This window comes from Dunckerocampus dactyliophorus, chromosome 2, assembly GCF_027744805.1.
Source record: "Dunckerocampus dactyliophorus isolate RoL2022-P2 chromosome 2, RoL_Ddac_1.1, whole genome shotgun sequence".
NCBI lineage: Eukaryota > Metazoa > Chordata > Actinopteri > Syngnathiformes > Syngnathidae > Dunckerocampus > Dunckerocampus dactyliophorus.
In genome coordinates, this window is record NC_072820.1 from 36,898,997 (window position 1) to 36,926,180 (window position 27,184).

The 27,184-nt window shown below is 41.6% G+C and overlaps 2 protein-coding genes across 6 annotated transcripts in view; one reads left to right on the forward strand and one right to left on the reverse strand.

The window, feature by feature from the left end:
• Positions 1 to 305: 305 nt before the first annotated feature.
• On the reverse strand, positions 306 to 1,422 carry LOC129177435 (histone H1.0-B). Its single transcript, XM_054768564.1, has one exon. It carries the CDS (start codon positions 1,207 to 1,209, stop codon positions 610 to 612), a length of 600 nt encoding a protein of 199 aa, XP_054624539.1. The 5' UTR covers positions 1,210 to 1,422; the 3' UTR covers positions 306 to 609.
• A 4,031-nt stretch (positions 1,423 to 5,453) lies between these two features.
• Positions 5,454 to 27,184, forward strand: part of rhbdl1 (rhomboid, veinlet-like 1 (Drosophila)) — an 82,238-nt gene continuing 60,507 nt past the window's right edge. For 2 of the 5 annotated variants that reach the window (XM_054763991.1, XM_054764024.1), the window contains exon 1: positions 12,553 to 12,929. In XM_054763991.1, the coding sequence (XP_054619966.1) occupies positions 12,891 to 12,929 (39 nt within the window). In that variant the 5' untranslated portion in view covers positions 12,553 to 12,890. Of the gene's footprint in view, positions 5,533 to 7,292; positions 7,345 to 12,552; positions 12,930 to 12,968; positions 13,153 to 27,184 lie in introns of those variants that run through there. The other 3 variants (XM_054764032.1, XM_054764005.1, XM_054763999.1) reach the window with 3 other exon arrangements.

Below are 27,184 nucleotides of genomic sequence, written 5' to 3' on the forward strand. Positions count from 1 at the left end.
TTAGATGAAAAAGATGAAATGCTGGGTCCTCCCCGTTGGTGGTTGTGTTGCGAAGCCTTTCACGTCAATTACCTCCGCTGAAGGCTCAAAACTAGTGTAGTTGTAAGTGGTTATTACAAGTTGACATATATTTACTATATTCCCAAATATTTTAAATATGACAAGTGTACTTAATGATGTGCATGTTGACCGTTTAAGGAAGTCAAAGTGTCATTTGTCTGTGGCCTCATTAATCTGACTCCTTTGTGACACGTATGTGACGTCATTCCACTATTTCGTCAAACTGAAAAAAAAAAGTTCCCGGAACATTTATCATAGTGTTTTATTGGATGGAATTCCAAAGTGATGTTAATTTAAGAAAGTTTGAGCAATGAAGAGGATGGAATGAGGGGATCTGGTTACAATAATAAGCACACAAATGATCAACACAATTGAACGCGTGTATGTATATATACATATATGCACGATCATGTACACTTGTGTTACCGTTTCAACATGTCATGGTGCAGCAGAAGAGACTACTGGTTAAAGTTTGGAATTTTACAAAAATAATACATATACGAAAACATGTCCTTTAGGAATATTTACATAGTCTCTGATAATGTCCCTTTACTTCTTTTTGCCTCCTTTGGCGGCCTTCTTGGGGGACCTTGCCTTGGACTTGGGTGTCTTCTTGACTGGCTTTGCTTTCGGCTTGGTCGCCTTCGCCGGCTTTGGCTTCTTCACGGTCACCTTCTTGGCTTTAGCCGGGGTCGTTTTCTTGACCACCTTCTTCTTGGCGGCTGCTTTCTTGGGTTTCTCTGTCGCCTTGACCACCCTCTTCGGCTTGGGCACCTTCCTGGGCATCTTCGCGGCGGGCTTGGACACCTTCTTGGGCTTGACGGCCGCCGGCTTCTTGCTGGGGGACTTTTTGGAGTCCTCCGGTTTGGTGAGCCTGAAGGATCCAGACGCCCCAATGCCTTTGGTGTGGCGCAGCATCCCGGACTCCACCAGCCGCTTGAGGGCCATTTTAATCTGAACATCAGCGTTGTCGCCCACCTTGTAGTTCTTCCTGATGAACTTCTGGATGGACTGACGGGACGCTCCGCTTCGGCTGGCGTCGTGGACGATGGCCGCCTTAATCATGTCCGAGTACTTGGGGTGAGAGGCGGGCTTCTTGGGCTTGGACGCTTTCTTGGCTTTGGCCGGCGCTGCCGATGTCTCTGCCATGTCTTCTTAGTTTTACACACCCACAAAAAACTCCTTAAGAAGGTGATGGTTCGGCTGGGTCAACGGAGAAGCAGCGAAACACGGAAATAAAGGTGTGGGGGGTCCAAAATATGTCACCTTTTTCTTTTTAAAAAAAAAGAATACCTGACGTGTCTACGCAATGTGACGATATAGGACAGTTGGTGTCTTCTGAGTAATTCCACAAGCGCTCCAGTGGCGCCTATGAAGCCTCTCTGCGGACGTGATTGAAAACACCAACTGCCAGCAGCTGATCTAGCGGACTCCATGGAACTGGCGCTGTCCCGTTTGTGTTTCTTCCTCTTGCAATTCCCGACAAATGTAACAAGTGCACACACGTACCGACCCACAGGACGTGTTTGTTCCATAGCAGAGGCATTGGGCTTCCCCTGGACACCTTTATCGCGTCTCGTCGCCGCCGAATAACAACTTTTATTCCGGGAAAACCGACTCGAAGTAATACGCGCCGTTAACAATTTTGCACAATTCGCGCTAAATTGACCCGAACAGACGAAACCTTGGGGGAAATCTTGACATGCATATCAAAAGTGAATCTATGCTCTATCGATGGCACTCCATCGGGTCAGTGTGCGGCTTCGTTTTCGCTTTTAATACATGGATATATTTTCCCAACTAACACAGTCCGGCCGTTTACTTCAAGTGACGTGGTGGAGATTATTTACTGTTAAAGCTCGTATAAATAAAATGTCACCGTGTCCAAGTCACAGGTGACTCTTGTGGTGACAACATGGCTTCATATATGTCACAGCACCGTCGTTTTGTGCGACCATTTGGCTATTTTTTGGAGCCAGTCGTTTACATATGTCACTATGGCGGTCGCCGCTCCGGCTCCATTGTCAGGAAAGTTGCCAACACATCCCAACATGACATGGTTCTGGTGTGTGTGATTGGAAATGGTGGTTATATTTGAAGTGAGAGTGTAAGTGGGTGTGTGCAGATGTGGGTCCAGTTGCAAAGAGGGGCTGCAGCATAAACTTAAATCTTTCACTGTAGTGCGCAGTGCTTCTTTGTTCAGGAACTGGCGCATCAGTCAATATTTTTGGCATGTGGCTTTCCTCTTTTCTATTAAAACACTCTGCTGTCATTTGTAGGGCAAAAACAACCTTTAAAATATACAAATGTAGTAATTTCTCAGCTTTTATTGTTTTTTAAGTGCAATATCTCGCTGTCTCTCTGCAACGCCATTTTGATTCTTACAAGTCCCAGCCACTGTTGTGCTTTTCCCATTGACACAATTTGTCATTACTTCTTAACATGATTGACTTAACCCTAATTGTCATGAAGTGTTTGTGTGCAAGGCATTCCCACAGCCATCTGCTGTATGCAGGCACATCCTGTGGTTATTATAAACACAAATGAGTGTATTTCAATCACTGTAATTTCAAATTGACAAGAGTGGTCGTGGCAGGGTTAGTAAACAAGAAGGACGTGCACTAGTCAGAGAGTTGTGCGCAGGTGTATCATTATTTATAGGGATGATAATGATGGAAGCTGCATATTGATAATGATGCATGCACAATAGCTACTGTACGTAGCTATTGTCCCACTACAGCCTACGTCACAGAGCTACTGCTCACATTTCATCAATTTTAAACATCCTCGGCATGATTTTGCATCAGACAGCCCCTTACTTGACGAGCTCGGTTCTGGCCGGTAGAGGCAGTGGTGCTGGAGAAAAGCAGCCGCACAGCAGGCGCTTGTCCCCGGCCATGCTGCTCCCACTACCCACCCGGGAATATCAACCAATCAACAATTTAACGGCAAGGGCTTTCAGTTTCAGTTCCATAATACATTACACAGGGAAACATTTACAATTCAATTGTTATTTACTGAAGATTTCAATATACTGTACATTTCAAATAAAGTGTTAAATTAGGTCTACTAATCTGACTAGTAATTAATGGAGAAAAATGCTGCAAAATGAACAAAATGTAAATGTAAAATTTGTTGTGTTATGTACTCAATCACTAAACTAAGCAAATTGTTACAAAAAGTATATATTTACCTATCCATGTGAAAGTTGTGGCTGAATGTTTTAAAATCAACAGTATCAGTGCAAAATATAGGTAGTTATCTCAGTGTAAAAGTTAATTCATCACTATAATAATGATATTGTTGCAGGATTTGGTAGTGGTTTGTGTAAAGGATGCAGTTGATTTTATAAAATGTATCACTAAACTAATCCACTTGTTACAAAGTGATCTGAACCATTGCCTCTAGATCAGCTGTTTACACAGTGGCCCATGTACAATTTGTACGTAGCAACTGGATTCGTCACTAAACTAATCGAATATGTTATTTTAATAGACATGTAAATTCATGTAAATGCATTATCAGAACCAATCAAATGCATTGAAAGAAAGAATGTTGTAACCTTTATTATACAGACTAATGCCAGCGTTCTTATTTGTTTAGATTACATGAAGTGAAGCTGTCTGGTAAACCCTGCATACCTATATAAAGAGTGAGGTGTGAATGTGGATTATATAAAACCAAGCCTATATTTATATTGTACGTGTATTTATAGAAGACATCTGCACCTCTCATAGTTGTTTATTGTGCCTCTAAAAGTGTCCCACTATGAGTTCTGTATAATTTTAGCTGTAATAAGCCTCGTCCTGTCGCTGGTCCAAAGCATTCTGGGTAACATCACCCACCACTGAGGGCCTTTGTGTGCACTGGGTACATGATCGCATGCTGGGTACATGATCACATGCTGGGTACATGATCAAAAGCTTGTCATTTAATGATTCTCTACAACTCAGATAAAATTAAACTAAAGGAGTCCTTTTTGATCGCTCAGGCCTGTACAAGAGACCACAAGAGCCTACCCCCTTTTTTAAAAGATTAGCTTACATTTTACAGACTTTTTAAAATTGCATCAGAGTCGATGCTTTACTTCCATACATCCAAACATTTTTCATAGTGTCATTTTTTACTTTTATCACCTCCTTGTGCAATGTAATTCTAAAGGGATTCAATACAAAAACGGCTTTACAAAGATAATATTGCCCTTTTTGATTCAAATGTCAGAAGGTGTTGATTGAACAATATGTTTGTTAATGTGCTGCTGGTTTGCAGCGATGTACAACTAATATGTTTGCTATATTTGAATGCAGTGCTGTTCCTTTGATAGTTAGGATGGACTTTAAGTTGTGAGTGTTTAACATTTCAACAGAACAGCCAACTATACAGTTTTTCTACATTCTTAGCCACGATATAATTTATTTCTTTCTTATTTTGGCTTAAATAAATCAGAACACTTGCCTTCTGTCTGACACAGTGCCTTACACCTCTCAGGGTCTCATGCCCTGTCAAGGCAACACAAAAGTGAGAAGAAGGCGTCGACACAGAGACCATTTTACTACACTTGTCTGTCAGCCAGCTGCTTGTCGTGCAAGTTTGTTCACAGAACTGCTTTGCGTGTATGTGTGTGTGTGTGTGTGTGTGTGGCTGTTGTGTGTATGAGCAGGTGTCGGGCCAATTGCTGCACAGCCAACAGAGGCCCGTCAGTTTGGTCCATATATCGACACTGCAGCTATGCAAGCGCAGGTAACTATGTGCACAACCTCAGCTGTCATGTCAGCTTTCACATGACACACACACAAGCTTCCAGAGCACGTGTCAGCTGTCAGTCAAAGTAACAGGGGGTCCTATAGAAGCTATTGTAAGCCATTATCTGATGCTATGACGCAGCGTTTTTTTCCCTAAACGGTGCTTTCTGAAGAGCTCCACTGAGTCAGCAGCTATTGTTTAAATAGTCTTTACAGCCATGCAGTTGACATATTGCTCTTGTAGAATGCTACATTTAGCTCTAATCCCAACTTTAACCCTTGCCCCTTTAATACTGGAGGATTTAGTTAGCTGAGTGGCGGACACAGCTACATACACTATGACCCCTGCTGTATGCTCACCAGCACAATCTATTGAGATCCAATAGATGAGCTACATCACAACATTGAGCCTCGTTGTTATTGTGGTTGCAGTAGGCTGTGGTGCAGAATGGCATTGCGTCATGCTGAGAACTGTTTGTAACATTTGGCATCTCTTATGTAGATACATAAGGTGACTGGCGCAAAGACTTTAAAATCAATACCTAAGATTGCATCTCCATGTGTATGTACAGTATGTAAAACTAACCTCGTGAAAGTATCAATGCATTAACGTTTTGACACTTTCTCACACTTTCTCACACTCATCGGTAGTGTTTCCCCTACAATTCATGGTTATGGCTTGGTGGAGGATGCAGATACCAACAGAGGGCAGCAGCAACATAAACATAAGGTAATGCTCCCCTTTATTGGTTTTATTTGTTAAGTGATCATTTGAAGTGTGTTCTTATGAATGCTGATGAGTGTTATCCCTGGAGTAAAGTATTTATTACACTAATTATATTGTAGGACATGGAAAATGGTGACGTGCGATACTGATACTTTATTTTTGAAGATATTGATGACAATAACCAGCAACTTCATGCGCTTACAGCAGGGGTCGCTCTTCACTTCGGTCTTACTGTGTGTTTTAACAGCCAAGAAAATGCACAAAGCACCACATTTTTAAGAGGCAAAGAAATAGTCATCATGATTGATTCTCAGATGAGGTAACGGGCTCTTATAGTTCCCCTTTGCCTCCTCGTGAAGCCACCTTCTTCCACTTTATATCCCCAATAGGACTTCTATGTGGAGCAGTTTGGACTGAAACTATGTCATTCGGTGACCTGATTTATGTATCTGCCATTGTGGGTGTTTCCCTAAATCACACACAACACGCCTGTGATGTTTGGTGACTGTGAAGGGTGAACAAGTCACAGGAAGTGGCCCTCAAAAGTCAGCAAAGAGATGATTAGAGCAGGAGTGTCCAAAGTGCGGCCTAGGGGTCATTTTTGTTCCACAGCATGTTTTTTTTTTAATTATAATTTTATTATAATCCATATTAGATGTTACACTTATTTGCCTTGACACCTATAAGAAAGAAAGATAAGTTAAGAGATGCTAAGATAAACGCATACATGTGGATGTTTTGTTCAGACAGGGTAGCATATTGACCTACATTAGATTGGTTTTTCATCTTTAATGCACAAAATATGCATTTATGCTGTTCCCACCTGCCTGGGGGTGGCTAATGACAAAATGCTAGGTCTCGCATCACCATCTTGTCATCAGATCTTTTGGTTTCTTTCCTCTTGTTTCATCGTCTAGACTCTCTCTCTCTTCTCCCTCAGCAGCTCTCTTAATACATTTTTAATGCTGCAAACCTTCTCAGTAGCTGTCAGCTTGATAGATGGCCAGATTGTTTCCAAAAACAAATGCACGAAACAGCATATCACCGCCTCCCCTCCCCTCTCACTGGGACATCCAGGTGAGACTGCAAAGCTAAATAAACAAACCAGCAAAAAAACATACACACACAGGTTCCATGAAGATGTTCTATTTTTTTACCTTCCACATTATATGGCTCATTGTGCTCTTGTGAGTGATATCTGCAAAAGTAGCTTGCAAAAGTGTTGATGTATTTTTGCTTTTATTGCACTGTTTGCAAAAGAAATGGCTTCTCGTACAGTCCTAATTTTTTCACCACTGTAAATGACATTTGTGGCGCCACGTTTGGGTTGCGCTCAAAAATACTGCAAAAGACATGCTAGCAGACATGTGATGCAGATATCCTCAAAGTTTTATAATCATTAGAGAAAAGGCAAATGATTTATGGGCAATTATTTGCTAAGTTCCACAGATGTATTGCTTGATGGCAGCCATGTTTTTCAACCAATCTTGTTGAAATTTACAGACATGTGCTTGCCAGTCCCCTAAAGCAGTGGTCCACAACCCCCAGGCCGCGGCCCCGTACCGGGCCGTGGGTCATTTGGTCCCAGGCCGCACAGAAAGAAAAAATTATTTCCATTATTTCATTTTTTTTTATGTTTTATTTTGAAAAGTGGCCGGATTCTCTCTGTTACATCCGTCTGACTTGACGCATGTCCATTGTGTGTGTGCTAACTTTATCTCATGCCGCACAGATAGACTACTACTGTATTCTTACCATTTTTCTTTCACCTCATATTTGGTGTCAAATGCTGATACTATGTGGGAATGCATAAAGGTAAGTTTTGATGACTTATTGAGTGCTTATGTGCACATTTGTCTCAATTTAATTCATGCTAGCGCACTGCTTTTACCACACACGTCCAACAGCGATATAATAATCTCTCTGGAAACACTTGGCTGGAACTTGAACTGGTGGATGGTGGGTCGGCATTCATTTTGTACTTTTAATTTGATGTTATTCATGTCTTAGTTTTACACAATACATAATAAATAAGATAAATTAGATTGCTATAATATTCAAGGACATGTTTTCAGTGCATAGTTTCTGGATTCTGCTCCCCATCATGGCGGCCAAAACCGCGCAGTGCACAATACGGAAGTGGATGCAGATCGGCACTCCTGTTTTAAGACTAGACTCCTTGGTTTACATGCCCACTCATGCTGCTACAGAGAGCTTCCATAATTAACAGATGTATGTGCTGAATCGCATCAGAATTTAAGTCAAAGTGAACATAGTGAGAAAACTTGACTGGAACCGACCAAAGTAATCATGGAAAACTTACCTACTGCTTGCAGTTCATGCAAGACGTGCTTTTATTGACAGCTCCTCCACACGGAAAGTTGTGTGCTGCAGTGAAATGCATCCAAACGAACTAATGTTCTGCACCACAGAGCCACATTTGTCTAAATTGTCCCCCAGCCGAGGGGGCGGCCACTGGGGTGGCTGGAGAGTGACAAAGGGTGGGAAGCCACCCCGTAGCTCCGCCACGGCCTAAAGGTGTGTGACAAATTTTGTGGTGATCGACTAAACACCCTAAAGCTACAGTGGGTGTTTTTGTAGAGCACACTGAGCTGTGTGAGAAACTTCAAGTCAATCTGATGAATTTTGGGGTTCAATAACGGCGCCACCATGTGGTGCTGCTGTCAGAAAAATAATAGCGCAGCCAACACAGTGAGAGTGCATGTTGTAGCAAATGTCCATCCTTTTGTTGTGCAGCTGTTCAGTAGTAAAAGTTAGCTTTCACAAAAAATTGCATACAGTCGATACACTGAACACTTCCACATTAGAGCATCCACTTTTTTGTGAGGACTTTTACAAGATTTGGGTATTTGCATTTATTCAGATGCATGTGAGGACACAGGTCACTGATGCTGAACCTGAGACAGATGTGTTTTGATTAGGCTTCATCTACACAAACTCATGCCTGCATGCTTTTCTGGAACTTGCATTGTGCACTGGGACACAGTCATGCTGGAAAACAAAAGTACCTTCCCCGAAACTGTAAATATAATTGTCCTATTGATAAAACACATTGTGGGGAGTCAAGCTAATAAAATGATAAATAAATTAATGAGCCGTATCCTTGCGCATTAGTCTCCACAATCTAGTGCAGGGGTCACCAACACGGTGTCCGCGGGCACCAGGTAGCCCCCCACGACCACACGAGGCACCCGCAAGCCTGCTTTTCATTCAGATTTTCAGTAAATAAAAAGTTTGTTTGGGTTAAAATAAGCAATGAAAATAAATGTCACAAAAATGAGTAGCTCTCAGCCATTTTCATTTTATAAAAGGAGCTCTCACAGGGAAAAAGTTGGAAACCACTGATCTCGTGTATGTTAAAAGTATTAGTCAAACACCCTTGTGTACATAATACTGTGTCCATACTATTATGGCCCATGAACATAACTACTGTGACTATATAACATTAAGGCCTTCAGTCGGGGGAGGAAGAGTGCATGTCGGCAGTCTAATTAATGTATTCTGCCTTTCTGTCTCCCTGTAAGGCCTCGTTAGTCTCTCCTGTCTCCCACACAGCAGCTAAACTGCTGTTTTGTCTGATGATCTGAGGCCATGTTAAAGAGGAGACGCTTGCCTTTTTGAGGGGATTTAGTTTGGATCAAGACAAGACCACACAGTATAGGCCTATTCTGTCACATTGGCATTGCTACTACAGTACTATACAGGTGTATCTCAATAAATTAGAATACAGTGCAACCTCAGTTTTCATTAGGAATCTGTTCCACAGGATTACAGTAGTCTGAAACTGAATCGTACAAAAACTGAAACCATTTTTTTCAGTAGAAAACAATGTAAATCCAATTAATCTGTTCCAGACACCCAGAATATTAACACAAAGCACTTTTAATACAAAACAATTATAGTTCTACACGCAGAAAACAATTTCAAATGCATATAAATGACAATGAACAATGAAAGGAAGAAATGAACATTTAATGTCACTTTTACTTTGACTGAAGACTCTTGTTGACGAAAATGTCGATGAGGCAGCTGCGATAGAGAAGGGCCACTCAGACAATACTTTGCTTCTTTGCTACAAGTTATGTGTTGAATTCTGTAGTGTTTCTCGCCTTTATAAGTGCTGCACTTGCAACTTTGTTTGGCTCCATGGTGGGTTATTTTGCAGCTGTGATCAAAGAATAAAAGCAGAGACTTGTGGTGTAAATGTATATGTATATATATATACTGTATATATATATATATTGTAGCAACTCAAAATGATTCTCAGTAGTTTGTGTGGCCCCCACGTGCTTGTACGCATGCCTGACAACGTCGGGGCATGCTCCTAATGAGACTACGGATGGTGTCCTGGGGGATCTCCTCCCAGATCTGGACCAGGGCATCAATGAGCTCCTGGACAGTCTGAGGAGCAACCTGGCGGCGCCGGATGGACCTAAACATAATGTCCCAGAGGTGTTCTATTGGGTTTAGGTCAGGTGAACGTGGGGGCCAGTCAATGGTATCAATTCCTTCATCCTCCAGGAACTACCTGCATACACTAGCCACATGAGGTCGGGCATTGTCGTGGACCAGGAGGAACCCAGGTCCCACTGCACCAGCGTAGGTTCTGACAATGGGTCCAAGGATTTCATCCAGATACCTAATAGCAGTCAGGGTGCCATTATCTAACCTGTAGAGGTCTGTACGTCCTTCCAGGGATATGCCTCCCCAGACCATCACTGACCCACCACCAAACCGGTCATGCTGAATGATGTTGCAGGCAGCATAACGTTCTCCACGGCATCTCCAGACCCTTTCACGTCTGTCTCATGTGCTCAGGTTGAACTTGCTCTCATCATTAATAGCACAGGGTACCAGTGGTGTAGTTGCCAATTCTGGTGGTCTATGGCAAATGCCAATCGAGCTCTACGGTGCTGGGCAGTGAGCACAGGGCCCACTACAGGACGTGGGGCCCTCAGGCCACCCTCATGGAGCCTGTTTTTGATTGTTTGGTCAGAAACATTCACACCAGTGGCCTGCTGGAGGTCATTTTGTAGGGCTCTGGCAGTGCTCATCCTGTTCCTCCTTGCACAAAGGAGCCGATACCGATCCTGCTGAGGGTTGAAGGACCTTCTATGGCCCTGTCCAGCTCTCCTGGAGTAACTACCTGTCTCCTGGAATCTCCTCCATGCATCCAGGTACCGCAGTGATGCCCTGGTCCAGATCTGGGAGGAGATCCCCCAGGACACCATCCGTAGTCTCATTAGGAGCATGCCCCGACGTTGTCAGGCATGCGTACAAGCACGTGGGGGCCACACAAACTATTGAGAATCATTTTGAGTTGCTACAATGACATTTTAGCAAAATGGACCAGTATGCTGCATCATTTTTTCACTTTCATTTTTGGGGTGTCTTTGATTTCCCCCCTCTATAGTGTGATCATTTTCATTTCTATCAAATTATGTGGCATCATTTTGTTACTAATACATCACCCACTTATTATCAGGAAAGATATTCAAGATAATTTTCCCCCCAGTTATATATATATATATATATATATATATATATATATATTCTCCCCCCATCTCAGTCACTCGTCTATGATGTCATTACCGGCTGACTGTGTGATTCTTTCCTAACACATTTACACCATATATCCATTTTCTATACTGCTTCTCCTCATTAGGGTTATATATATATATATATATATATGTGTGTATATATACTGTATATATATGTGTATATATATATATATATATTTATATGTATGTATATATATGTATGTGTATATATATATGTATATATCTGTATATATATGTATATATCTGTATATATACAGTATGTATGTATGTATATGTATATCTGTGTGTGTATATATGTGTGTGTGTGTGTTTGTGTATACTGTATATATGTTTGGCTTGGAGAGCAGGGACCCATTACAATTTCCGAATAAGTCCTCATAAGTACAGTTATAAGGATTTAACTTTTTGCTGTTACAGTCCACTTGTATTGGTGGCCAAGTTGGTCCTGCATTTAGTTTAACCTACTGGCCTTTAAAAATCAAACAAGTCAACTTGTCAGATGGTACAACCTTGGTGAAGTTCTGTGCTCTACTGAGGGCTACTCCAGTTGTTATTATTGTTTAGAAATCTGGGAGCCCCGCCATGGTCAAAGTGGCACTGGCCCAGGGCATGAGAACAAAGTAAAACCATTATCAGTGGCTCAAATTCCATTGGCTTACCAGCTGCCTCCCTTCAACCCAAACCACGCAACACACTGCTATAATTACAACGTCCGCATATGTTTCTCACATTTAGGGGGCTAACAAATGCTTTTTCTATTAATAGGAAAGATACAGGGCCGAGCATCTGGAGCTCAAACAGGCAGGGTTTATCTCCGTTAACAGAGATTGAGGTGGGAGTCGGTGGTAAATCTAACAAGGGAAGCGTGTAGAGGACAAGTCATGCTTCATCCGCAATCTCTGCGGATGTCATGATCGTGTCACAACCCTGACGGTGTCTTAGGGGCGCTCCTAGTTTTACGATTTGGAATTTACTTTCCCGTGTATACACCCTCCTCCTTTCTTCCTTGAAATCATCTTGCCACTGGCAGAAAGCCCTCATCCTCTATTCTTCTTCTGCACCAAACAAATTGTTGTTATGAGTGTTTTTGATGGTCAGTGAGCCATCCAATCATGTGTGCCAGTGCATGTTCTGTATGTGATGCTTATGGCAGTGTCTGTCTCCTTTGTCTCACACAAGCCTAAGAACGTAAACCGTCCTTGCATGCTTTAATACCATAAGTGTTGCGATTGTGTGCACACCACACATGAGTATGTCTGTTGTCTGTCAGTAGTAAGCCGCAGTGGAGCCCATCCCCTTCTCCCTCCCTGAGACGCCTTTCTAGCCACTCCTTCCCCTTCTCCAATTGGAAGAGCGAGGCCACCTCCCTCCCCTGGCTCATTGGTATGCATGTGATGATGCATTGTGTGTGTGTGCGTGTGTGTGTATGTATGTTTGGAGAGAGAAGAGAGAGGCAGCAGCAGTCAGTGCAATGGGATAGAGGCAAGCAAGGAGGCGGAGGAGAGTGAATGAGAGCTGCATGGGTGCCTGCTGAAGCTTTTAGCGCCACGCCACACTGAGCCACGTTTGCATGCTCTCTGAACTCCAGCAAGGGACCAGGAAACATCAGTGCTACAAAGGAAACCTGGAGCTACAATTTAGGCACCAGCTGCAACCTCAACCCGCCAAACCTGCCCTGCATCCTCCCCTGTCCCTTGGCGGCTGCTGCTCCTCTCCTTTTCGCCCCTTCCTCCTTATGCCCTTGTCCTTGGCGGCTCCTCTCACCACCCTGGCCAGTATATGGATAGAAGCTCCTTGTTTCAGCTCATACAAGAGCAGGTAAGCCAGCAGCAGCAGCTGTGGATGTTTCTATGGTTACAGGCTGCCACGGCCACCTCACTTTCCTATCCAGGGAGGGAGACACACACACACACACAAACACAGACATTGCACAACATCACAATGGATTGATGGCCCGGAGAGGGTTGAAGAGGTGTGTGCGGGATGAGCGCGTGAGACAACACAACGCATCATGGAGCCATGTGGGTCCCGACGCTGCGAGGTCAGAGCATGAGCCACTGAGTGGTTTTGTTAGGGGGGTGATCTCTATCATGATTTACAAGACAAATGGAGGCAGACAAGGGTATATAATTTAAATGATACTGTTGATGCATGCTAACTTGTTTTATCAGTGTAGATGCTTGTGTTGCAATTACTGTATTCGACCGAAGCAATGAGTCAAAAATGGTCGTCTTTATTTGGCTCCTAGACTTCACCTTATGTGGGGGAAACCACCATTTTTTTAACTGTCCAGTTGCTGGTATGAATTTAGGTTTGTTGTACATATCTGCCAAACTAACACACCCAGAAAGCATGTGTCTTAGGCTGGGATTGATCTAACTGCTTTTGTTAAATTGGACCATCTGGATTGACTGACTGATGGATTGAGCAGTCATCCTCCTGAAGATGGGAGAATCCGTTACCTGCAGTGGGATTGTTGGGGGTCAAAGTTGATTGGCCTGTCACCAACACCCTTATCAGCAGCATAGATAACCTCAGGGAGTATGTGTGTGATAACGTGCCAAGCAGGATTGTTTTTTTATGAATGTGTGTTTGTAGCAAGGAGAGGAAGTCCATGTGTGCTGAGTAAGAGGATGCTCGTGGTCAGCGCTGGTGAGTCATTGATTGTAAGCGCTTCAGTGATGGCAACTGACTAGCAATAGCTTAACTGTATATGGAAACACCTCTTCATCAATTAATTCATCAAATAGAGGTTGAGATAGATGCCTTAGTAACCCTTAAAGGAAAAGTGCACTTTTTTGGGAATTTTGCCCATCATCCACAATCCTTATGTAAGACATGAACACGCATGTCTTTCTCTTTTCTGTGGATGCTAAAGATCTCAAAACAGATAAAAAGAGGCAGCTCATTACCGCATGTAGTGGGACACACCTATGCCGCCTACAAAGACCGCTATTAAAACACCTCCAACACGGTTTTATGGTTTTATATCCATGCTGTGACCATGTAGTAACAGGTGCATTCATGAGAACATGTATTAAATACAATATTTTGACGTATTTTGGTCCTTTTAAGCATTACCCGAACTTCCTTCCTGGGTGCATTGATTTCACACAGCAACATAGAAACGAACGCCTACACCGAGCGTTAACTTTTCCAAACTCAAAAACAAAACACAGTAGTAGCGGCAGCTCCAGTACGTAGCGTTACCTTCCGGTAGTGGCCTGAGGCATTGTGAGTGCGGCACTAACGCGCTGCGGGCGAGCTTGTGGTGAAAGCTAGTCGCTAGCCGGTGTGGTGTCACAAGGTGTCATTACGGCAGTAAAGTAGTTCTTCAGTGTAACAATGTTAATAATAATTATAACAATGTCGCTGTAGCTTGGTTAATATGCAGGTCACATTATATGTAAATGGAGCGTTGTTGGCACTTTTTGGAATTTTTTTCAGAAGTCTTTTTAGGCGGAATAAGTGATTCCCATTACATGCAATCTTAGCTACGTTGTTGTTAGCTGTTTTTATACCTTTAGAACGTACAAAAAAGAGACATATGTGTTCATGTGTCACATCAGGATTGAGGATGATGGGCAAAATAAAAAAAAAAAGTGCAGTTTTCCTTTAAATCCCCTTAAATATATTGTGGATAAGTCTGCAGCGTCACATTACACTCAACACAAATTTTAACACAACGCTTTTGTTTTTGCTCCCATTTCTCATGAGCTGAACTCAAAGATTTAACGTTTCTTTTCAACACAAAAGGCCGGGGGTGGGGCGGGGGGTGATCGACTCCTTCAGGTTGATGAATGACGAATGCTCACTCAGACACATTTAGGCAGATTTGTGAACAATATTTGAGAGAGATAGGCCTTTTGTGTACATAGAAAACAAAAGGCTGTACTGGTCCCAATACCTGTGATTGGCTGGCAACCAATTCAGAGTGTACCCCTCCTCTCGCCAGATGACAGTTGGTATAGGCTCCAGCATACCCGCAACCATGGTGAGGACAAGCGGTATAGATAATGGATGCATGGTTGTCCCAATACTTGTCCCTATACTGTTGTCCTCTTTCATATTTCCAAGCACCCACTATGTGAAGTTTACTGAAGGTCGTCAGGCTAGAGATCATCTAACAATTCTGTTGTAAATGGTTGATTGTGTAAATGTGTTATTGATTTGTGTGTGTTATGTGTCAGTATATCTATAAAATGTACCGTCTACAAGGCCACACTTGAACACCCTGCAGTACCATTATGCTATAGTTTGGACCAAATGAGTCCAGGGGAGGAGGCTGTCAACGAGCTTTTTTCATCTTTGGGGACTCCATGCAATCACAGGGTGGATTTTTGAGCATGGGTGACAACATTCTCAAGGAAAATTTGTGTCATACATCTCTAATTCATGATATCTGCCCTGTTCAGCCCCTTAAACACAGTAACTGTCATACCTGCTGCGATTGAGAGTCAGGCGCGTTTACCTGAGTGCATCTGAGTTATCATCATAGGCAACACCTGCAGTAGAAAGTATATCATTGTAGCTTCAGAACGATCCCGGAAAATATAACTGTAACAACCGGAAATGACATTTGCAGCTTTATGGGTTGTAGTCAACATGTTTGGAAGACATGCTAGCTTGTAATACAGATATCCTCAAAGTTTTATGATCAATAGACAAATGGTCAATTTCTTATGGCTAATTAGTTGCTAAGTCCCAAAGATATTTGGCTTGATGGCGACGATGTTTTTCACCCAATCTTATGCAAATTTTACTTACATGTGCTTATCAGTCCTCTGAAGGTGTGTACCAGATTTCATGGTGATTCAGATAAAAACCCGACAGTTACAATGGGTGTTTTGTCAAAGGCATTGTGTGAGAAATTTCAGGTCAATTCGACACCACATGGTGTGCAGTATTTGTTATCAAAATAATAGCACGGGCAGCACAGGAGCGGTTCATGTTTTGGCCATTTTTTACTGTTTTGTGTGCAGCATAGACATGTGAGGGTCATGAATGAGTCGTTCAAAACTTGTGTGTTTTTTACTGAATGGGTTCTCATGGGTAACTCGTGTCCATTCACTCGTTCACTTACCACTAGCTAAATTAAAAAAGAAAACCAGTTGCCTGCCCAAGCTGCATAACAAACTTGACAAAACGAACGATTTACTCGTTCAGCCCATGAGTTTTGATGACTCATGGGTGCTCGATGAAGACTGGAGTTTTCTACAGGTGCAACTTGTTGGTCACGTGTGTCTGTGCAGGCGCTCTGTGACAAGGGGTGTCAAACTTGTGCCATGGAGGGCCGAGACACTGCAGGTTTTCTTTCCAGCCAGTCACTAAAGCAGGTGATTTTAATGATCAACACCTTCAGTTTGAGGGAAGGAGCTCGTCAATGAAATCACCTGCTGAAGAAACTGGTTGGAGAGAAAACCTGCAGCGTCTCGGCCCTCCAGGGCACGAGTTTGGCACATGTGGACTAGAGTGTAATCCAGTACTCACTTCACTACAGTGAGTGTTTCGTAAGAATTTGAGTTTCCCATCAATAGTGCAACGGTTCAGGAATTGAAGAGTTTAGAGCTTACACAAACAAATACAGTCGTGGGGGAAAAGTGTCTTGTGTTTTATACCAAAAAATGATTTTATCTCTCACACGGGCCCACAATGCAGTACACTAAAATGACTTCCTGCGTCTTTAAATTGAGTTTTGCTGCTTCAATGACAATGGAGTTTTTTTGTCTGCCGCTTTCTGCAAATCATTTGTGAACATGAGGTGTTTTCCTAGAAGGGTGGTGGGACTGCAGGTCTAAAGGATAATGCAGCCCTGTCACACTGAACCCTGTAAAAATGCTGCAGGGAGAGAGAGAGACACAAACAGTGGCAACATGAGTGACTTTATTAGTCTTTGTCTGCAGGAGGTTGCAATGCAATGCTGAGCTCAGGCTATTCCTGGCTTGGGCTGACAAATGCATATGATCATAGCACACACACAGAATCACACCTCTCTATTGCAATGCGGCTGATAAGGCACCTTGGTGCACCCAGCTAGGTTCTTAAAGTACATGGTGGATAGCACCTCTTGTGTCATGCGCTTATTCTATTAAGGTTATTTATACGTCTAGATAGCATAAGCACTGTGAATGCTATTTTGACACATTTATGTCAGGCGGAAAGAATGAAGCTCTTACACGCTGTCCCCTTTCATCATTCTCAGACTCTAATTTGCATTGAGCTGCATTTGAACGCCGCCTTTGGCTGTTTGCGCTGCGTTTAAGCAGCAGGAAAATGAAGTTGGATTGTTTAGCATCAAAGACAGTTTCTTGGGTCTGTCTTGCAGTATTAAGAGAAGAGGGGCGGGGACCTCACGGCCATCACTTTGCATTGGCAGAGTGGCAGAAATAGTGATGGTTCATGGGGAGAGAGGGGATGACTTATTGCTGGGAGAACGTTCAAATGTGCGCTTATCTGTCTAAAAATATGCTCTATGTTGGTAAATGACACAGCTTTCACCAGTATAAGTCATGCTTTTTTTAAAAAAAGAAAAGAAAAGTGTATTGTGTAGTGTTGTCTTTGTTCTTCCGACTAGTCTGCTTTATGTGATATTTTATTACATTGACAATCCTTGTCTTCGTAGTACTGTATGTTGCCATAATGTCTTGACTATTTATAATAATAATGACTTTCCCTATCAGACAACCTCTCCTTTCGAAGGCCATTTCTTGGCAAAATATTTTTAAAGACTCTGCTTCTCTGATAACTATTAGCTTAAAATTAGCATCCTAATTAGTCCTATGTTGTTAGAAAAAGTGCTGCTGCTGCTATAACTACTATTATTAGTTATCATAATTACTATTAGTACTACTGTATTATTAATTATAATTAATATCAATAATACCAATCATTAGAGTTGTCCGATAATATCGGCCACCGATAATTATCGGCCCAATATTGGCATAAAAATGTGATATTGGCCAACATCGGTATAGTTTTTTACCCACATTGGAAGCCAATATAGAACTTTTAGTGCCAACGTTGCAATATTGCAACATTGTTGAGTCATGTAGTTAATACTGTGGCGCTCACAAGCCTATGAAGAGGAAGAACTATGCAAAACCACATACGTAGACGCCGCATACGGCAACGTCGCCGGCATATTGGATGTGGAGGTGGTAAATGTACTTACTTTACTTTACGTTTATACATTCACATACACACTACTATACTTGGCACCATAACAGCAGTTAGGCACCATTTTAAGTATTTTGTATTTTTTTAAGTTACCAATCTTCCATGTCACTTATCTTCACTAGGGTCTTGGGTATGCTGGAGCCTATCCCAGCTGACTTCGGGCGAGAGGTGGGGTACACCCTGGAATGGTTGCCAGCCAATGGCAGGGCACATATAGACAAACAACCATTCACACTCACATTCATACCTATGGACAATTTAGAGTCACCAATTAACCTAACATGCATATTTTTGGAATGTGGGAGGAAACCGGAGTACCCGGAGAAAACCCACACACGCACGGGGAGAACATGCAAACTCCACACAGAAATGCCCAACGAAGATTAAAACCCAGATCTTCCCGATCTCCTGACTGTGTGGCCAACATGCTAAATGCCAATATCGGACATCCCTATTAATAATATATTAATAATTAATAATATAATTAATTATTGTTAACAATGCTTTTTTATCATTATTATCATTTGTATTATTATTAGAACTATTTGTGGCTATTTTGTATGGCTTTCAGCGTGGTCATGGACATGGTCATATGATTAGACTACAAATGTTATACAGCGCTGCAACATTGCTGTAGGAGATACACAAGTCAAGAGCAGTGGGGTCCAAAAATGCTGTCGAAGCACCAGCATGGTTATGATTGGTTGGTTGACCATTTCAATAAGGCTTTCCGTGTGTCAGTCTTTGTTGTCATGGCTGCTTGGTGGTTGAAGTAACCTGGTAAGTCTCTGGTGGTGTCATGTCAACACTGACTTCACTACGTTGTAGTCAGCATGCATGACATCAAAAGGGGTACAGTAGGTGTCTTGCTATCTTATACACTAAAATGTACGGCTAATGTATTGAATACAGAGTCTCTCAAGGGTACAAGAGCCACTGTACACTTCCATCTGTATTCTTTCTTTCGTGTGCTCCGTTTCCATTTGTGTCTTTCATTTGCCTCTCAAATGCCAATATTTCAGGGAGGACACGCTGGCAACTGGTATCCATGGCAACTTACGCAGCTTGTCAAAGTGTCGCCATCGCCTCCCTGAGTCTTCCCCTCCATCCTTCTTTCATGCGTCACCTGCCAGGCCTTGTTGCTAATTGGTCTCCATGTAGCTCATGTTGCTAATTGATGGCCCTAATTGGCTGTGAGGACCAATTCTCCACCCCCTCCTCTTTGGCTCAGCAGGCAGGCAGTCCCCTGTGTGTGTGTGTGTGTGTGTGTGCGTGAGCTGTTCATCGTGTGCAAGGTCACACCAGCACCACCATGAACGGTGAACGCCGGCTTGGCGTAAATGTGCACAGATGTATGCGGCGTGTTTCTGTGTCTTTCCCACCGCCACAGTGATGTGCCGACATATGGAGGCTGGCAGTCATCAGACATCCGTCCTCTCCCTTTAGTCTGCCTGAGTCGAGCCAGGAACACATTACATTCTGATCTATCTCCCCTCTGTGGCAAGTGGATGCCGAGCGCTGGAGTGTGTCACAGTCCTCTCTCTTTTAGAGCAGAGAAGAAGGAGGGCTCGCTGCCAGACTGCCAACAGACAGCGGCGAGGCGTTGGGGTTCTCAGTGTCTCTTTTCATGTCTGCCTCCTCTTAGACTCCCTGGCTGTCCATCCTCTTTCTCTCTTTCTCCTCCTCCACTCTGTTTTTAACAGATTCTTAGACACTTGGGAGAAATATGATGACATTTTATCACCCTTTTAAATTGCTAGCACAGAGCCTTTTGTCGACACATCCTGCTGCAAGCAACACAAACACTCACCCGCCCTCCCCCGATTTTGTACATTACATGAAATTACATTTCGTACTTTAAAGATGCAATGTAAGTCAATGTATATGCTAAGCTACCTGAACAAAACATCCACCTCTTAGCTTTGTGTGAAAGGTGACGCAGCAATTTATTGTAATATCTAATCATTAAGGCTGTCAAAAAGTTACGTTTTTTAGCGTAGTTAACGCATACGCATCATGGCAAGCCACGCCTCTCTGTTATGATGACAGATGAAAACACAGTGTAGCGTCCCCACTGACGCTCTCTTATAACTTTATTCTGACCCGAACACAACAGCAGTGCAATTCCAACAAGAGAGTAATAAAATCCACTTTGTGTCAAAAAGGTATTTATGACATGTCTTGATTGATTTATGACCCCCTGTCATAAAAGTTTATGACATGCCCCTCCCCCCACCCCCCACCCCCCAACATCAAAGCGTTTTCACACCTATGTGACGAAGATCAAAACGTTTTCACACCTACGTGACATGTTTATGACAGGGCAATAAAATTTTATGGCATACCAATAAAACAATAAAAGTTTATGGCATACCAATAAAGCAATAAAACAATAAAACATCAAAGCATCAGGAAGCGGGCATGCGGAAGTCATAAACGGACATCTGGAAGCCATAAACCATGAAAGAAGTTTCACACCTATGTGTCAGGGGTCAAAGCATCAGGAAGCGGACATGCGGAAGTCATAAAACAAACAAACAATCATAAAATCATTCCCACGTGACTGTGTTTTCTTCCGGCTGCGTGTGGGGGAAGCCCCCATTCCCATACCCCTCCTTTCCTAACGACCCCCCCCTCCACCCCCACCACCCCCAAGACATCCTCCGGCCTTATCTGGGTGTGTCTCAGCATGTGTGACTGGGGCCCCCAATACCGCCCCCGCCGGCCTGTCTGTGTGTCAGGTTGTGTCTCAAACATGTAGTTTTCTCATTGAAACAATAGAAATAATACTGCTAAAACAGTCAAAGCATTGCATCCTTAGCTCACACGTCCCCATTCAAACCATTTCAATCCGCCATTTGCAAAGACAGTCAAAACACTGATCAAAACAACAGTCAAAACACTGAAAACACTTTTTTTCCACATTCTCATTGAAACAATAGAAATAATACTGCTAAAACAGTCAAAGCATTGCATCCTTAGCTCACACGTCCCCATTCAAACCATTTCAATCCGCCATTTGCAAAGACAGTCAAAACACTGATCAAAACAACAGTCAAAACACTGAAAACACTTTTTTTCCACATTCTCATTGAAACAATAGAAATAATACTGCTAAAACAGTCAAAACATTACAACCTTAGCTCACACGTCCCCATTCAAACCATTTAAATCCGCCATTTGCAAAGACAGTCAAAACACTGAAAACACTTTTTTTTACCATAGTCTCATTGAAACAATACAAGTAATACTGCTAAAACAGTCAAAACATTACAACCTTAGCTCACACGTCCCCATTCAAACCATTTCAATCAGCCAATTGCAAAGACAGTCAAAACACTGATCAAAACAACAGTCAAAACACTGAAAACACTTTTTTTCCACATTCTCATTGAAACAATAGAAATAATACTGCTAAAACAGTCAAAGCATTGCATCCTTAGCTCACACGTCCCCATTCAAACCATTTCAATCCGCCATTTGCAAAGACAGTCAAAACACTGATCAAAACAACAGTCAAAACACTGAAAACACTTTTTTTCCACATTCTCATTGAAACAATAGAAATAATACTGCTAAAACAGTCAAAACATTACAACCTTAGCTCACACGTCCCCATTCAAACCATTTAAATCCGCCATTTGCAAAGACAGTCAAAACACTGAAAACACTTTTTTTTACCATAGTCTCATTGAAACAATACAAGTAATACTGCTAAAACAGTCAAAACATTACAACCTTAGCTCACACGTCCCCATTCAAACCATTTCAATCAGCCAATTGCAAAGACAGTCAAAACACTGATCAAAACAACAGTCAAAACACTGAAAACACTTTTTTTCCACATTCTCATTGAAACAATAGAAATAATACTGCTAAAACAGTCAAAGCATTGCATCCTTAGCTCACACGTCCCCATTCAAACCATTTCAATCCGCCATTTGCAAAGACAGTCAAAACACTGATCAAAACAACAGTCAAAACACTGAAAACACTTTTTTTCCACATTCTCATTGAAACAATAGAAATAATACTGCTAAAACAGTCAAAACATTACAACCTTAGCTCACACGTCCCCATTCAAACCATTTAAATCCGCCATTTGCAAAGACAGTCAAAACACTGAAAACACTTTTTTTACCATAGTCTCATTGAAACAATACAAGTAATACTGCTAAAACAGTCAAAACATTACAACCTTAGCTCACACGTCCCCATTCAAACCATTTCAATCAGCCAATTGCAAAGACAGTCAAAACACTGATCAAAACAACAGTCAAAACACTGAAAACACTTTTTTTCCACATTCTCATTGAAACAATAGAAATAATACTGCTAAAACAGTCAAAACATTACAACCTTAGATACCAGTCTTTCTACTACAGCTATTTTGTTAAAAATTATATTTTTTAAGAAAATGCCATGATTACCTGTCAGCCGTCCATCCACCAACCTTGTTTCTTCAATAGCAAAGTACAAATGACACATCTAGGCCACTCCCTCATGCATCTAGACCACTCCCCCCAGCCAGCTGATACAATTACTGTTGAAAAATCACAGCTATCAGCTTGACCCCTTGGCGTTAAAACAGACTTTATACATGAAAGCAAATAAAGGTGATATAGAGAGTCAGAGTCAGGAAGCTGTAAAAAACATGAAACCTTGGGACAACTATCTTATCACCCCCCATGACTTATCAACTGTGGATCATTACAATCATCTCTAAGTACCCAAATACAAGAATGTACTATATTCTCTTTATTTCCTTAGTTCCAAACGCGTACCAGTATACTGCAAGTACCCAAATACAAGAATGTACTATATCCTTTATTTACAACACAGTAGCAGTATACTGCAAGTACCCAAATACAAGAATGTACTATATTCTATTTATTTATTTATTTCCAAACGTAGTACCAGTATACTGCAAGTACCCAAATACAAGAATGTACTATATTCTTTATTTCCAAATGCAGTACCAGTATACTGCAAGCACCCAAATACAAGAATGTACTATATTCTTTATTTCCAAATGCAGTACCAGTATACTGAAGCTTTGATCAACAGGGCTCCTCTTGGAACTTCTTCTCCTGGCTTGTTTGTCATGAATGAACACCCTGACTCGGGTCCATTTGGTGTGACTTCTCTCGGGAGTCCATCCTGGCCGCATCTCCATTTGGTCTGCTTTCTTATGTTAAAATGTTTTGCATCTCAGCATGATGTATTGGACTTGTAGAGCTTTCCTCACACAGCCATGCTATCCCTGCAGCGTCTTATCTTTTAATCAGCACTCTAGTGTTATGAAGGACTAAAGGAAGGTAGACTTGCAACCATTTGGGCTCTGTTAATAAAAATAAAAAGTCTAGAACATACTGTATAAAGGTGATCTAAAACAATAGATAGTGACTTTGTTAGGTATGTGTCCTTCTGAAAGCCTTTCCTACAAAGGAGTGTCTTGATTGAAAAGTGTGAATGTTGGTCATCAGCAAACCTGATTGTCCTGATGCATACATTTGACATTACAGGGCCAATTCCTCCCCCTAAAGTGGATGCAAATACTGTACATACTGTATGTTGGCTAACAGAAAGACACGCATATACTGTTTACATATGACCAATATTATATTTATTATCACTATGTATATATTGTTAGAGGTTGTTATTATTGTTATTCATTGTCTAGTTGTCCAGATATGATGTTTTGTATGAGTTCTATTTATTATTTTCATTGTGTCCTTTTTAATCACAGTTAATTAGTACATATGTGTACTATTCATTTTGACTTCTCTTTTACTTCTTTCTTCATTTTTTCTTTTTATTACAGTTACAACACGGCGTTCAAGGGGTTGGTAATGACACAATATATGCATGCTACCCGTGCATTCTGTATGAAATCCTACAGAAGTACTGATATGATGCTACTTCAGTTACACATTTGACGAATACATCACTAGCAGCAACTTTAAAGGTTCTTTCAGTTAGATATGCGTATGTGCCTGATAGGACAGGATGCTCCATTTGTTGTATAATGTATAATCATGCCATTCACTCAGAAGGGGTCGTAAGCACAATACGCTTTTTTTATTTATTTAATTTCCAAACACATTGCCGGTATACTGTAAGCATTCAAATACTAAAGCAGAGACATTATTTGATTAAAAAAACAAACCAACAAACATGCCCTGACTTGTCTCCAGGACATGGGGGGGGGGGGGGGCCTCAGGAGGCAGGCTATGCTTCCTCAATCTCCACCCCCTTTCGACAGATACCCGAAAAACCATCCGCTGTACTCACGACATTCTACAACCATTTGGGCTCTGTTAATAAAAATAAAAAGTCTAGAACATACTGTATAAAGGTGATCTAAAACAATAGATAGTGACTTTGTTAGGTATGTGTCCTTCTGAAAGCCTTTCCTACAAAGGAGTGTCTTGATTGAAAAGTGTGAGTGTTGGTCATTAGCAAACCTGATTGTCCTGATGCATACATTTGACATTACAGGGCCAATTCCTCCCCCTAAAGTGGATGCAAATACTGTACATACTGTATGTTGGCTAACAGAAAGACACGCATATACTGTTTACATATGACCAATATTATATTTATTATCACTATGTATATATTGCGCTTAATGCACCCGGAAAGATTGGTTAGAGGTTGTTATTATTGTTATTCATTGTCTAGTTGTGCAGATATGATGTTTTGTATGAGTTCTATTAATTATTTTCATTGTGTCCTTTTTAATCACAGTTAATTAGTACATATGTGTACTATTCATTTTGACTTCTCTTTTACTTCTTTCTTCATTTTTTCTTTTTATTACAGTTACAACACGGCGTTCAAGGGGTTGGTAATGACACAATATATGCATGCTACCCGTGCATTCTGTATGAAATCCTACAGAAGTACTGATTTTTTTATTTATTTAATTTCCAAACACATCGCCGGTATACTGTAAGCATTCAAATACTAAAGCAGAGACATTATTTGATTAAAAAACCAAACCAACAAACATGCCCTGACTTGTCTCCAGGACATGGGGGGCCTCAGGAGGCAGGCTATGCTTCCTCAATCTCCACCCCCTTTCGACAGATACCCGAAAAACCATCCGCTGTACCCACGACATTCTACTGTCATCTGGAACTTGATTGAGAGAAGGAGACTCTTTTTCCCCCAACCCCTATTTAATTCAACATGGCGCAGCAGAGGTCTTCAGGTAATATTCACCCTTTACTGATTACCACAAACCCATCATCCATCATTGGAGAACATTCCTATCATAAGAAAGTCCTATGTAAAACACTATTGTCTAAACATTGACTAATATTTGTTTTTAAAAGTGTTCATTAGATATAGAATATCATGTGTAGATATATATGTACTGTATGATATAGATTTCCTTTTCATCTCTGACATTATCTTAAAATATGCTTGATACTACTGTATTGCCGGGCAAATTCGTAAGACCACTGGTAAACAACAGATGCATCACCCATAGCAAAACATACTTTCTCATCAATACAGTTAATCTTGTTGTTTGTTTTATTTCTAATGTCATTATTTTCTTTATAATCATACAGGAATCATCAAGGATCCACACAATAAGACGGCTGAATGCACCAACCTCGACAATGTCCCTACAACTTGGGGTTATGCCGACAATGAATCGACCTACGTGCCCGTTTATCGGCACGACGACGTAACCCCGTCTGAAGACGTTGGAAGGGCGACAAGATTCACTGCAAACATCATCACCCTCTTCCAAACCTTACTGAAAAAATGTTTGAATCAGGTAGCGTGGGAAATAGCACGATCTGAATGCAACGGCTGCATCATAGAACATCCAAGCCAGTTGCAGCATTCCTGTCTAAATGAACGAGGAAGAGTCATTTACATCAACCACTACAGCAGGGTAGTTGACAGCGTTTTCCGTCCTACCCTGACAACCGCACTTCAGCAGCTGTCATGTGTAGAACCAGGATACGTTGTTATAAGTACAGAGAGACTTCTTGGTGCTGCCGAAGTAATAATACACGACCTGATGGAGAAAGCATGCTTTGGTCGCACTCAGGACGACGATGAGGAGCAAGGAAACGAGCCCTCACCTACAAAAATATCCATGGCTTTCTTGACATGGTTACACTAAAAACCATGTGTCTTCTTTTGTTTTTATTAACTTTTATATCTCTTTTATACAAAAATGGACATTTTTATATGTAGGATTACCTCACTTATGTACTTCAAATGACAAATTTATTCCTTTGTTTTATCCTGTCACGGTTAGGTACTGCAATGGGGGGCGCTACTGCTCCAACAGCCTGTTTCCCGCCCCCACTTCCTGCTCAGCCATGGCTGCTAATTGTCCATTGTTTTTCCGAGACTGCGTACACGCGTGCGTTCCTGTGCTTTCCCCTTTTGTTTCTTTTTTCCTGGCTCAAACAACAATTGTTAAGAATATAGATTTTTTTTTCTGCGTGCTTGCGTGTGTACAGTTTTTGCTGGTTGGTGTTGTTATATTTTTGGGTGAAAAAGCGTCATTTACATCCAAGGATGGAGACCACCTTTAACCGTCAATAAAAGAGTTCTTTAAAAACTATGCCTCTATTTCCTCATTCGCTTTTCAATAAGCACAATCTTCCAACAACACGTCTTCATTGCATTATGAACACGAACATTTGTAGAGTGACGACGAGCGTCGGACAGTACAGTGACATAAAAGGCTTTGCAGAAGTATGAAAGAAAGTGTGAAACTAACGTTTGCCTTCCTTACTGTGTTACCAATGCTAACCAGGCTACATAGAAAACCAATACAAATAAGTAATTACATTTCTCAATCAAAAACTATCACATACAACTGCAGAATGAACTTGATCGGTACGTGAAATCATTTGCTGCTC